Genomic DNA, 15,150 nt, shown 5'->3' on the forward strand with positions numbered 1-15,150 from the left:
AAAAAAAAAAAAAAGCAAGCAATCTAGCTAATGGTTCAATGTTTTCTTTGAAAGGTTAATTTAATTTAGCTCCAAAATTTTCTCAATGTAGATATGATGGAGTAGAAAATTAATCATAATGAATATTTTTAATCTAAATACAAATTAACATGGTAAACATCCGATTTAAAGAAGTTTTCACTTGAACCGGCAAAACAAGAACTGAAATAATATATGCTTTAAACCGAAAAATTATGCTTATTCAACATGAAGATCGGAAAAGAACTTTATTTATTTATTTTTCCTTTTTGCTTTAGACCGGATGTACACGTCCTCTTGTAATAAAATTTGTGTTAAGAAAATAAGACACATGTCTCATCAAACAACTCAAAATTTAAATTTGGGGTCATCCTAAACTAGAAACAGCAAATGAACGTGATTTTTTTTTTAAAAAAATAAGAAAATTAATTAATTGTAAGAAAATGAACTCTCCTATAGTCCAATATTTCTAGTATAAATCAGCAGTGGCAGATCTTAGTCGAAAATATTAGAGGGGACAAGATTTGATTCTTTTACCTATCGCTCAAAACTAATCACTATATTCCAATGTTTTGTAAGTAAATATAGGAAATTAAAGCTCATTAATTAATTAATTACAATAAGTTACTGGGGGCTAGGCCCCGAATGGCCCGGTGGAAGGTCCTCCTCTATAAATTAGAAAGTAGAGATCATAACAAACCATTCATGTTAAGTGTAATTGTGTAGGTGTTCTAAAAATAAGAAGAATGAGTTTAAAACGAAAGTTAGAGGGTGAGGTAGAGGTGAGAGAAGGTGCAGGTGATGCATTCCATGACATGTATAAGAGTAGACCTCATCACATCAAGCATGCTGCCTCTAATTTTGTTCAGAGTTGTGACTTGCATCATGGACAGGACTTTGGTGTGCCTGGTTCCATACTTTCTTGGAATTTCACTCTAGGTAACTAACTTTCAACTCTATTACTCGATCTACGACTCTAAGCCATACTTGTATTTGTACTAACTCCGTTCAATTCTAATTAGTTGTTGCAATATACGAAGTATAAATTTTTCCATAAATTCTGAGTTGTACAAAAATTCGGCACTATTGTACATACTAACGCAATACGTGTACAGTAATTTTTTTCTTGCTCATTTGCACTTAAGAAATGAGAATTGGAGGGTTTACATAAGAATTGAATATTCCCCGAAAATGTTTGTAGGTGCATTGTGCACTTGTTGGGTTGACAATAGCATATGGGATGAAAGTGAAACTTCCAACAAAGTTTTACGTAGATACCACAAAAATATCATTTAATGGGAAATTCATAGATTTTATTACTTCCAACTTCTAATTAAAAGAAGGATGCATGGTTTTTTATTGATAGGTAAAAACTGCCCTACCAATTCACCACCACTCATAAGTCAATATGGCCCGATTAATGAACTAGAAACCTTGAAAGTGGAAGGGAAGGGTAAAGAGATCCTCACCTTCAAATTAAGTACCCTTAGCCTAGTGAAGATTGAACCCCCAACCTTAAGATTTGAAGGTCTTATCCTTATCACTAGCTAGGCCAACACTTAGTAGTTTTGCATGTTCGTTATTATTGGATAATGAATTACTAATACTTGTTCTTTTGATTTTGTTTTATTGAATAAGATGGGAAATCTGGTAGAACTGTGAAGACTGAAATTGAAGAGATTGATGAGCAGAAAAGATTGGTGAGGCAAAAGATAACAGAAGGTGATCTCATAGACGGACAATACAAGAGCTTCATATGTACATGCCATGTTGAACCAAAAGACAATGAAACTTGCATAGTTAAGTGGATATTCGAGTATGAGAAGGTGCATCCTGATATCCCCGAACCAACTTCTTTGATGGATGCTCTGCTTAATGCTGCTAAAGATATCGATGATCATCACCATGGCATTAAAAAATAAACCTATGATTCGGTTTTAAATAAGTGTTGTATTATAATTCAAGGTGTGACTAATTTATTATGATGCCGCTTGAGTGTATTTTCTTCCCTATGTTTTAATAAGGTGTTCCTACTAAATAATATAAGGCATGTACCTACTCGCTTGAGTGTTTCTATGCACTTCATACTTTGTATATGTTACCTCGATCTAGTATTAAATATATAAAGCATATATATAATATTAGTTCTTGTACCATATGCAAAGTATTATATTGTTATTATTGCTTTGGCTGATAAATTAAATTATGTGTGCTATGGAATACTATAGAATGCTTAGATTGTCTTCACTAGTTTCTATTTAAATAAATAATTGGTTGTTTGTTTCATACTTATACAATTTTAATATGTCCACATGCACGCACTATTATAATAATGATAAATTAACTAACTTTATACACTTTTTCATTTTAACAAAAAGTTATAAATTATCTGATTTCTTGTACAGTTTGATTGTTTAGTAATCAACTTAATATATAAAAAAAAAAAAAAGAAAGATAAAAACATGTGATAATAACACATGGACAAGTAAAGGAGGGAAATTAAAATTTGAGTTTAAAAAAGCTTTTGTTGAAATGAGATTAGGTTATAATTGTTGCCACTTGGAGCAAACTTATTTGTAAAATCATTTTAATAGTAAAACGAACAAAATTAAATAATTAATAAAATAGTGTAAACATGTGGCTTAATTCTTTTTACAACTTTACCCCTCACCGTACCTTATGAGGAATTATTGCATGGTTAAGGGCCATTTCATAACAAAAAAGTGGATGGGCTTGCTACAACAATTTATTTCCTTTAGATAACAATAGCTAGACACCGTATGAAATTGATCAACAAAAAATGTGTTGGTTGCATATGATTCATAGAATTGTTTTAGCTCAATGGTATCATAGATTACATAATAACGCATGTTAGTTGAACCAACTCAATAACTTGATACACAACACAACACCTAGATTCAACCTTGTTTAAAACTTTAACCCTAACCTATGAGGAATTATTGCATGGTCAAGGACCCTCTCATAACATAAACTCGATCGGTTGCCTTAGCTTATGAAATTGAAATCGATCAATGAAAGATGTGTTTGAAGAAACACCAACAAGTACTTAATTGATACTACCACACAAATATTTATAATTTATGCTAACTAAAAATTACTTGAAACAATATCAATATTTTTAAGTATTTCGAAATTTTGAAAAAAATTATCAGCTTTTGATTAGGGGATTTCGCTCCCACCAATCGGAATGCGCCACGTGGGCCAATCAGGTCCTGCCAAGTCTCCCCCAGTTGGAACTGTCAGGGCTTGCCACGTGGCACACGCTTATTCGTCCACCTTGGACCTATTATGTCATGACACGTGGCATACTCCATGCCTAATGGAGAAACCGTCCACCCAGGCCCAACTTCCGAGGGAAGCCCAATCAGCCCTAGGTTAACCTAAACCTAGGATTGGCACGTTTCCCAAGGTTATAAATACCTCCCTTAATCCTCATTAAGAGAGAGAACACGCTAAAAACGCAGATTACACACATTAAACACTCTCACCTAGAGAGACTCAATCACTTTAATTTTCGCATTAATTACTCCTTAATCAAGTACTAACTTGACCGTCGGAGGCGGATCTCCAATCATCCGGAGCGTCCGTTTGTTTTGCAGGTACAGGCGTCCGGTTCCAGTCTCGGAATTGTAACTCTCCCGCAGGACATCAGAAAACCCCGAAACATCTTGGCGCCGTCTGTGGGGAGAGTACTTCTGAGATGGCATCCACGTCTGTACCGACTCCTGAAGAGAGGCGTCCCCTAGACGACCCTCAAGTTCAGTCGGACCACGATACTGAGAATGAATTTGAAGTTGAAGCTCACACAGCTTCAGACGGGACCCTAAGGGCCCGACGTACCCGTCATACCGAAAGGAGGGAACGAGAACATCTTCAAACTGGAAGAATGCCAGCAGGCGCACCGCCTGTTCGGCAGCAGCCGACTGATGGGTCTGCTCCCATCACAAGGAACGAACTCATGACCTTCATGAGGGACTTCAAGGGAGAAATTCAAGAGTTGATCAACAAGAAGCCGCCTGCTCTGGACAAGGAGCAGTCGGCTAAGAAACCCTCCACTTCACTAAAGAGGAAACCAGTTCAAGGGCGAGAGGCGACCCCTCATCCTAAATCTAGGAAGTGGGAGCCACCTGCCCTTGATTTCACAAAATACCGTTTTCCTACTCCAGGAAATAGGAAACCTGTTCGTCATATTCAGGCGGACGGGTCGAGGAAAACATACACAGACGCTCGGCTACTGCTAGAGCAGAAGAAGAGTGACCGATTGTTAGAGTCGGCCTCTACTTCAAACTTCCAAGACAGTCTGCGAAATACCTCGATGAGGCATACTCAGTCGTATCATGAGAGTCAGTCAGGCGGCACCTCCCGTCAGTCCGGCTTTCATAGCGACCAGGCGGTACCAAACTTACTGTTTGTACCGCAACAACAGTATTTTTTACAGCCACCTCCGTTTGGTGGACATGCAGCAAAAAATGTCCAACCTATGGACTGGTAGCTACGGTTGCTTAGACTTGGTGAACAGCCGTCGGCCTTCTCCAAGGAAATTACTGAAGCCGCTCAGCCGGCCAAAGTAAAAAATGTATTAGTAGGCGCCTATGACGGCACTACTAACCCAGAAGACCATCTGATGGCATTCACCAACCTGATGTACCTGCAAGGGTTGGATGATCCCACTTGGTGCAAGTGTTTCCCAGCGACTCTCAAAGGAATCGCACAACAATGGTTCGGCAACCTGCCGACTGGTTGTGTAAATAACTTCAAGACGCTTGCTTACTTATTCACCTCCAACTTTGCCATGAACATCCCTACGAAGAAGACGACCCTTGATTTAGGAACAATTCAGCAGGGCGAGAAGGAGGGGCTTCGTTCTTACATCAGGCGGTTTAACCTGATGAGAATACAGATTCAAGGGTTACCGGATGAAGTAGCCTATACTGAATTTTTCAGAGGTCTCAAAGACGGGTCGACCTTCAAATTTGATTTGGTCCGAAAGAGGGTGGCGACTCTTCAAGAGGCCTTGATTGAAGCGGAAGCCTATATACAGGCGACTGATCTTTGTAGTACGGTAAAACAGTCAGACGGGAGAAGGTCCGACAAAAGAGAAGGACGACAGAAACAGTCGTCAAACAAAGACGAGAAAAGAAAAGAGGTCTGGGCGGCTGATTCCTCTAAACAGCCGGCCCAGAAAAAGAAAAAAGAATTCAAACCATACTCCCCAAAGTATGCGTTTAACAAGGATAGCCAATTTATCCTACAGGAAATCAAGGGACGGATCTCAATTGAGAAGCTGGTCCCCATGAAGGGTTCTGCAAACAATCGGAACCAAGAAAAATTCTGTGATTATCATGAAGATGTTGGTCATCACACCAATGACTGCATCAGTCTCATGCGGTATCTGGACCGTCTTGCTGAGCAAGGTGATCTTGACACTTATGTCAAGAAATCTACGGGGAACACTTCCTCAAAAAAGCAGTCGACCAAAAAGAATCAACAGGCCGACAGCTCCGATACAGATGATGCAGTCGTCTACACCATTGCAGGCGGCTTCTCAGGAGGCGGCCCCACTATTAGGGGCAACAAAGACAATATCAGACGGTTAGATGTAAATTCCGTTCACCAAGAACGGCCCTCCAAATATTCATTTCCTGAGATTGTCATCATTGAAGAAGATCTAGGAGGGGTAAGAGGGCCGCATGACGACCCTATCGTTATTGAATGTAAAGTGGCCAACCAGAGAGTTGGCCGAATCCTCATAGATCCCGGAAGCTCCTCAGATCTCATCAGTAGCAAATGTCTGTCGAAAATAAAATATCAGACTGATTGCATACATCCGGCATCCCACCCTTTAGTAGGGTTTGGAGGAGGAGTCGTCCACCCAGTGGGACGAGTGGATTTACCCATCCGCCTGGGCAAAAAAGGGGAAGGACGACACATGGTAGTCCGGTTCCTGGTAGTAGAAGAACTCTCGGCCTACAACATGATTCTGGGACGACCAACCCTGAATAATTCCAAGGCTGTTATAATCCCATCTCTTATGTTGCTCAAGTTTGAGAAGGATAATGGAACGGTCGGGTCCCTAAGGGGAGATCAGAGGATGGCCCGAGAGTGCTATCTCTCGGATGTCAAGCCCACTGTTATGGCCACTGGGTCGAGTGGTGGAAAAATAGACCTTGACAATGTCAAGGAGAGTGCGCCTGTTCAAGAAGCAGGCGACAAGAAGAGAAAGGCATCCCAGACAGGGGCCGCAAGAAAAGACAGAAAATAGCAATCATTGGCAGAGGAGCGGTCGGATGAATTCCGCCCTCAGCCGGCTGGTGAGCATACGGACCTGATCTTAGACGACTCGCGTCCTGACCGAATAGTCAAAGTTGGGACGGCTGCTCTGAGAGTCCTGGGTGACGACTTTCACACACTATTGAAAGAATACAAAGACATCTTTGCATTCGAAGTCCATGAAATGCCAGGCATTAGTCCTGATCTGGCGGTACATAAACTGGCCGTGGATCCGAAAAAGAAGCCGGAACGGCAGAAGAAGCGGAACCATGGCGAAGAAAGAAGTCAGGCGGCAGCCGCCGAAGTTAAAAAATTACTTGATGCAGGGTTCATTCGGCAATGTTACTTCCCAGACTGGGTTGCAAATGTGGTGCTTGTTAAAAAGCCGAATGGCACCTGGCGAATGTGTGTAGACTACACAGACTTAAACAAGGCGTGCCCCAAAGACAGTTACCCTCTGCCTAAAATTGATAACCTGGTCGACTCAACAGCCGGCCATGCTTTGATGAGCTTTATGGACGCCTACTCTGGTTTCCATCAAATTCCTTTATGGAAGAAAGATCAGGAGAAGACGGCCTTCGTCACTGATCAGGGGTTATACTGTTACACGGTCATGCCGTTTGGTCTTAAGAATGCCCCGGCCACTTTCCAGCGAATGATAAACACTGTGTTCTTTGATCAAATTGGGAGAAATGTCGAGGCATATATTGATGATATGATTGTCAAGTCTAAACTTCAGAACGATCATCTGTCGGACCTCCGAGAAACTTTCGCCACACTCAGGCGGCACCATGTCATGCTCAATCCCAAGAAATGTGTCTTTGGAGTTGAGTTTGGGAAATTTCTCGGATTCCTTATCAATCATAGAGGAATAGAGGCGAACCCTGAGAAGGTGAAGGCGGTCATTGACATGCAGTCGCCTCGTACCATCCGAGAGGTTCAGAAGTTAACAGGTTGTCTGGCGGCCTTGGGAAGATTTCTAAGCCGATCAGGCGACAAATGCCTATACTTTTTCCAGGCAATTAAGAAAAAGGCAAGGTTTGAATGGGGGCTGGATGCTGAGGCGACCTTCCAGAAATTGAAAGTTCACTTGCATTCCTTGCCGAGGCTGGTCAGCCCTTTGCCCAAAGAAGTACTCTACATGTACCTGCCCGTCTCTGATCATGTGTTAAGCGCTGTTCTCCTTGCTGAAAGAGACGGCTGTCAGCTCCCGGTCTACTTTGTCAGTCATGTACTGAAAAATGCCGAGTTGAGGTATCCCTTAGTGGAGAAATTTGGTCTTGCACTCTTCATGACTGTTAAAAAATTGAAGCCCTACTTTTTGGCACATGCAGTCGTCGTGTATACAGACCAACCTATCAAGCGGCCACTGACCATCATGGAGTCGTCAGGCCGAATGATCAAATGGGCCATAGAAATACAGAGCCTCGAAGTTACTTTCGAGCCTAGAAAAGCAGTGAAGGGGCAAGCCTTTGCTGACTTTATTGTTGAGATGACTCGTCCTCCTGACTCTCAAGTTCCAGACCAAGTCTGGAAGGTATATGTGGATGGAAGCTCTACTTTAAATGGTTGTGGAGCAGGCGTCATATGTTAGTCGCCAGAGGGCGACAGGTACGAGTATGCTCTACGCTTCAGTTTTCAGGCCTCAAACAATGAGGCAGAATATGAAGCTTTACTAGCCGAAATCTGCATGTGCAAGGCGGCAGGGGCAAGAAAAATAGACGTCTGTTCCGATTCACAATTGATAGTGAGTCAGTACAATGGCGAATACGAAGCAACCCATCCGGCCATGATCAAGTATTTACAGGCGGTCCGACAAGCAGTCGGCTCCCTTGAGGATTTCCATCTGACCCAAGTGCCGAGATCAGAAAACAACCAGGCGGATGCACTTTCAAAATTAGCATCATCCGCCTCCTGTGATACTCCTCGAACTGTTTTTTGGGAAGTAATGGAGAGGAGAAGCATTGAGGAAGAACCTATTGGAATCTTGGACAGAAGCTCAACCTGGATGGATCCAATCAGAGCATATCTGACAAATGGTACCCTGCCGGATGATCATCAACAGGCGGCAGCACTGAAAAAACGAGCAACCAGTTTTGAAATAATAAAGGGAGAACTTCACAAAAGGGGGTACCTTCAACCCTTCTTAAAGTGTGTTACTCCAGAAAAGGGGCGAGAGATACTGGACGATCTTCACTCTGGTTACTGTGCTTCCCATATAGGCGGTAGGACGCTTGCTCAACGGGCAAGGCGGCAGGGCTACTTTTGGCCTACTTTAAAAGCAGATGTGATGGTGATGGTGAAAAAATGTGACAAGTGCCAAAGGTTTGGCAAACTAATTCACCGTCCGGCTACTGACCTCACTACCATTCATAGCCCACTACCGTTTGCTAAGTGGGGCATGGATATTCTGGGTCCATATACGCCTGCTACAGGCGGAAGGAGGTACATACTTGTTGCCGTCGACTACTTCACTAAATGGGTAGAGGCGGAGGCTGTAAAGGGAATCAAGACGAAGGATGTAATTTCATTCATTTGAAAAAATGTCATCACTCGGTTCGGGGTTCCCATCTCTATGGTTTTTGATAATGGTCCCCAATTTGAGACGCCTGTTCTCAAAAGCTGGTTGGGTGACCAAGGAATTGCACACTACTTTGCATCTGTCGGCCGTCCACAAGCAAACGGCCAGGTAGAAGCCTTTAATAAAATCATCTCAGACGGTCTCAAGAAAAAGATTGAACGAGCAGGCGACCTATGGGCGGATGAATTACCACATGTTCTCTGGGCCATTAGGACGACTGAAAAAGGGGCGACTGGAGAAACTCCATTCCTCCTAACTTATGGTGCGGAAGCTGTTCTTCCAATAGAACACTACGAGCCGACTCTTCGAGTAATGCTATATGACGAAGAGGCAAACTGGGAAGCCATGCGCCTGGCATTAGACTCACTTCCTGAAAGGAGGGGCAATGCTGTCTTGCGCCATGAAATTTACCGCCTGAGAATGACTAGATCATACAACAAAAAAGTACACAGGCGTTCACTCAAAGTGGGGCACTTTGTACTTAGAAAAATGGAAGCAGTTGGTAGGGCTAATGAGTCTGGCAAACTAACTCCCAACTGGGAAGGACCCTACCAAATCTGTGAAGAGGTCAGGGACGGTACCTACCGTCTGGAAACACCAGATGGCCAACCGTTGCCTCGAACTTGGAATGTAGATAATCTTAAGAAATATTTCTTTTGAATGATATAAATAGTCAAGGGCTACTTAATAAAAGTTTGCATACTTAATATTCAATTTTGTACTAAGAGGGGCACGCCTACTAACAAACAGTCGGCTACTCTCCATACTCAGTTTTCATTTTTACTTAAGAGGGGCATGCCTACTGACAAACAGTCGGCTACTCTCCATGTTTAATTTTTATTCTTACCTCAGAGGGGCATGCCGCCTGTACCTTTACAGTCGGCTACTCTCCATTGAATATTTTATTCTATCACCATAGGGGCATGCCGTCTGGACATATAGTCGGCTACTCTCCATAGAAGAGGGCCGACTGGTTCCAAACACACAACCACCCCCTTATACTTAACTAAAAATGATCAGGGCCTTGCCGACCCTGTGCCTAAACAGGCGGCTACCCTCCTTTTACTTAGCACCTACGTTCACCAAGAACTAACCAAGGCCACAGGCCGAATGATCAGACCAGGCGCCAAGCCAACTGATCCAATCTTCAAAACTAATACGACCTGTCCCAACATCATAGCAAGCGTCCGGCGGCATCCCTCCGGATGAAATTCGTCGCAGAGAGCAGCTCCCTTTTGGGTGGAACATTGCTCTATAAACTAATTACACGGCACCTATACAACTGCCCCCAAGGGCAACCACGTAGCCGTTTTTGAGACAAGGATAACTCTATCACTAACCAAACTAGTGGTAGCAGTTGACATCTGAGTCAGATGACCGCCTGTATTACTTGGGATAAATGCAGGGGGTACCTCTTGAGTTAATAGCCAACAAACATTGGCGAATCAAAAGGTTCAGCCGGCCTCCGCCGCCTGGTGCCTTTACTACTCAAGCAGGAGTGACGGCGACTGAGTAACACCAAAGTTAACTCATAGTCACTCTCTCAAACTTAGTATGGAGCCTAAAAGGTATGAGTCGTCCGCCTGTTTTTAGCAAACAGGGGCTCTCAACCACTACTCCTGCTAGGTTAACAACCTATGAGTTAAAAGCTAACAAACATTGGCGAATAAAGGGGAACAACCGGTACCCACCGCTTGATACCTCTACTACTCAGTTACTTGGCGACTAGGTAACAATCGTGTTTACTTGGTAAAAAGGTGTTCATACAGCACCTGTTCACACTAGATTAAATATGGCGGGGAACAGTCGGCCTAGACGGCCTAAAGTCTCTAGCCTAAAAGCATGACAAGTAGGAAACCACTTTCCTACTTGGTTAATTTTACAAATGACAGGACCGCCTGCCTAAAGGGGATCCAGTCTTTAAAATGGTTGGAATACCGATTGGATAAATGGCCGACTGATCGTCTAGCCTGGAAACAGACAACCAGTTGTCCAGGGGCATGGGCGGCGTGACTAACTATCCGTACCTGTCTGCAACTATCGGCCATGTAAAACAGTCGGTATAGTGTATAATTGGATATCAGAATATTCAATACTTGAACAAATTTGAAGCAAAACAAAAAAAATTCATTAAAAAGAAGCCGGTCATTAAAGACCGGCAAAATATTCAGAGCCCCGGCCCCCTGGCCGGGTAAATACAAACAAACGGCACGCAGGCCGTGGAAAGAAGACATAAAGCTTAAGAAGGGGGTAGATCTTCAATATCAGCAGCTGCCGCCTGGTCAGCACTCTTCTTGCTGGACTCGGCTTCAGCTGCATCCTTCTTTGATGCATTACCCCCAAGCGGAACAAGCGCCACTACCGGCTTCTCCTCCTCCAACGCCTCTTCCTCAGCAGCCGCCAGGATCTCTTGATTATATCTATCAGAACACTGGCGGTACGTTTTTTCCCATGAGGCAAAGTCGGCATTGGGGAAGAGGCGGCCCCAAGTCATGCGCTGGATTTGAGCAGAGTCTTCCATCATCTCCCAGACAAGCTCTTTCTTTTCTTGCTCGGCCTTTTCCGAGAGCTCCTGAGTAAGACTCTTCTCCTGGGTCACCAGGCGTACCTTTACGCTCGCCAAGGATTTCTCCAAGGTTTCGTATGAGGACATCTTTTGGCGAAGAGGTCTCAGCTCGGCCTTGAGGTTGTTGATGGTCGCCTCCAGCTCGCTATTCCTCTTCTGGGCCGCCTCTAACTTAGCCCGGATAGCGGCGGTAGCCTGCGCCTGATAATAAAGAATATCAATGGCCAGAACTTCATTTTGGGCAATTTGAAACATTGCCTTATCACAGTCAGAGGCGGCCATAGCTTTTGCAGCCTTTACCCCTTTGTTCTTCCGGTCAAGCGGCTTGCGAAGGCCGTTCACTCGGAGCAGGGCCTAAGTAAAAAGGGGAACAGGCGTCAGTTTCCAAACAAAAAGAAAACAGGCGTCCTGGAAATCAAATACTCAAAAATATGCTAAGTATACCTCAGCAAGGACCCTTGCAATCCCGTCTAGGTCAAGGGTGCCGACACCCCTGAACGCCTCTCTTTCAGCTGGAGGAACGACCTTGATCATAGACTTGGCCACCTCGACCAAGTCAGGCTCCTGAGGGCCGGCTGCATCAAGCATAAACAAACGGATTAGACCTAGTAAAGAAGGGAGCAAGTCTAAAATTTACAAGGACAATTTCATACTTCTAGGTGGCCCAGCTGGAGTTTTAGAAGAAGTGGCCGGCTGTTTCTCAGCCGCCGCATGTTTCCTGGAAGAACCAGGAGAGCTCGCAACAGTCGTCCTCCGGGCCTTGGGGTCCGGCTGTTGGGAAGAAGAAGCTCTTGGAGCGCCCGTCTAAAAAAGAAGAAAAGAGTCAGTATATGCATAAACACAACTCCAAAAAGAGGGTGAAAGGTTCGAAGCCCACCAAGGGTGCCCCCTTGTTGGGGGAGTCGGTTGAAGACTGTTGCATGATGGAGGCCCGCAACATGGCCGCCGCAGTCTTGGAGGCGGTAATTTTGCTCATGGCGTCCGCTGCAAAAACAAATAGCAAAGTTAATAAAAGTCATAACAAGAAATGCATGGAACTACAGAGTATTCGACAGGCCGGCTACCTCTTGAGCACCGACTGCTGAGGCCACAGGCGGCCAAAAAGTACTCGTCGTAGAGCCATTTGAAGCTCGGGACGCAGTGCAGGGGTACTTGCTCTCGTACCCCTGAAGTAGAGTTCACCTTCGACTCTACTTTGAAGAGTCCTTTATCTAGGATCTCTTTCTTAGCCTTGGGGGGAACAGGCGGCATGCTGCGGCCGCCTGCAAGAAGGGGCGGATTCCTGTTCCACCTGTTGAAGCGCTTGTTCAGCTCTGTGTCTGAACTCTCAATGATAAGGAAGGTGCTCCGCCAGTCCTTCCATTTGTTTGCTTTACCTCTCGTCATGAGGTAGCCCCTGTGGCTCGTCAATTGATACCAGCCGGTACCGCCTGCCTTAGGGGTCCGGCTGAGGTAGTTCATGTGGGCGAAAGCCTCGAAGCTCGGCTCCACCCCGTGCAGTTCGCACCCGGCCACATAGCCGAGTACGTTGACCCAGGAGTTCGGGGCTAACTGCCATAACCCCAACTCATACCCATCCAAGATTTGCTGAATAGCCGGATGTAGTGGGAAGCGCAGCCCATCTTTGATGGCCGCCTCGTAGCAGCCAAAGCAGGCGCCATCATAACTGGTACGACTGTGTCTTTTGGATCCGGCACGAACACTAAAAAGCCGGGGCCCGTTGTGTGGTTTGCGATAAAGCTCTCCACTTTCTCTTGCATGGCTGTGATCCGGCCCCGAGGTACCGTGCAGTAGTAGGGGGTATTTTGCTCTCGGTGAGAGGCGGATGGCTCCGCCCAATCGTCCCCCTTCTCAACTGCGTGAGAAAGCCTCGCCTCTTGCAGGCGACTGTTTTTCTCTTCTGTGTCCAGAGAAGCATGGCCAGAAGAGCTAGACTCGGAATCGTCCTCTGACGAGTCCGAAGAGGACGACTCCTCCCCTCTCCCGGAGGGGCCCGCCTCCTCTCCTTTAAAAGGAGTAGGAGAGAATGTAGAATTGTCAACTGTAAAATGGGAAGGGGTCACTTTGACTCCTCCCTCAGAACTGTCGGCTTTCAAGCCGCTTTGTTTCACTTCCACATCTGGCGCCTGGTCAGATGTTTCACTAATCGGCACCCTGTGGGAGGAGCCGTCTGAGTTTGAGATCCTGGCAGTCTTTTTTGTTCTGGCCATCATGCTCTGCATAGACACAGATACAGTCGGACTTTGTATAAAGGGCAAAGATGGGTCCGGAAAAGGGCAGGCGACACTCCTAGTCCTAGATTCAGCCGTCCCCGGTGACCGGCTGATCACTAACCTAGGTCGTGTCGTGTGCTTCCGTGGTGCCATTTCAAAAAAGAATAAAATAAAGAGAAAATTAAAAGTAAGAGAACCAACGGTTACCTGAACGAGTGACGTTGATGGAGTTCTGAAAATCCCGTGCAGTCGGCTTGTCAGAGCAGGCGGTAGGCAGAAAGGGTCCAAATGTCAGAGCAAGTTCAGGGGTCCGAATGTTCTCTCAAAAAGTTCTCAATTGTGAAAATGACTGAAGTCAACACTCCCTTATATAGGCGAAGTGAGAAGGCGAAGGGTCACTTCCAGAATTCATAATTTGGGCGGGAGAATCTCTCGGCCTTTCGCCGAGTGACACCTGTAGCAGGTCGTCGCCTGTTACAGTGCGACACCTGTCACAGGTAACACGTGACCAGTCACGTGCCACCTGTGAGGGGAAAATGATTAGGGGATTTTGCTCCCACCAATCGGAATGCGCCACGTGGGCCAATCAGGTCCTGCCAAGTGTCCCCCAGTTGGAACTGTCAGGGCTTGCCACGTGGCACACGCTTATTCGTCCACCTTGGACCTATTATGTCATGACACGTGGCATACTCCATGCCTAATGGAGAAACCGGCCACCCAGGCCCAACTTCCGAGGGAAGCCCAATCAGCCCTAGGTTAACCTAAACCTAGGATTGACACGTTTCCCAAGGTTATAAATACCTCCCTTAATCCTCATTAAGAGAGAGAACACGCTAAAAACGCAGATTACACACATTAAACACTCTCACCTAGAGAGATCCAATCACTTTAATTTTCGCATTAATTACTCCTTAATCAGTCGGAGGCGGATCTCCAATCATCCGGAGCGTCCGTTTGTTTTGCAGGTACAGGCGTCCGGTTCCAGTCTCGGAATTGTAACTCTCCCGCAGGACATCAGAAAACCCCGAAACAGCTTTCAATTTCAAATACGTACTATGTATATAATTGTATGTGATGAATGTATGCTCCTAATTAATAATCTCATCATCTTCATGACTTCGTTACCATCTCCAATTAATCCGCATAAGAGCCAAAAAAAAAAAAAAAAGATTATAACAATGAAATAATAATTTGTGACACACTATAAACTATAAAGGTATGTTACATTGCATGTTACTCTACATAATGTATATCGACATATAATATATATGATTATCATAAATACATACGAGGTTATATTTATCACACACTTATCCAAAAGCCAACTATGAATGAATTGGTATAAATACAACAATAATGTTCATATGGGTTCAACAAATAGTTAATTCAAGAGCATCAATAGAGATTACGTACCTTATTCTTTTTATTAAGCTTACTAATATCTGTAATAGGATTTGCACTCTTGAGTGAAACTAACGTAT

The 15,150-nt window shown here is 44.6% G+C and overlaps 1 protein-coding gene across 1 annotated transcript; it reads left to right on the top strand.

The window, feature by feature from the left end:
- The first annotated feature begins 714 nt into the window (after positions 1-714).
- LOC110707777 (MLP-like protein 34) lies at positions 715-2,159 on the top strand. The gene is made up of 2 exons (XM_021885825.1): positions 715-957; positions 1,657-2,159. Exons 1-2 carry the CDS (start codon positions 765-767, stop codon positions 1,938-1,940), a joined length of 477 nt encoding a protein of 158 aa, XP_021741517.1. The 5' UTR covers positions 715-764; the 3' UTR covers positions 1,941-2,159.
- The last annotated feature ends 12,991 nt before the right edge of the window (positions 2,160-15,150 follow it).

This window comes from Chenopodium quinoa, unplaced genomic scaffold, assembly GCF_001683475.1.
Source record: "Chenopodium quinoa cultivar QQ74 unplaced genomic scaffold, ASM168347v1, whole genome shotgun sequence".
Taxonomy (NCBI): Eukaryota; Viridiplantae; Streptophyta; class Magnoliopsida; order Caryophyllales; family Amaranthaceae; genus Chenopodium; species Chenopodium quinoa.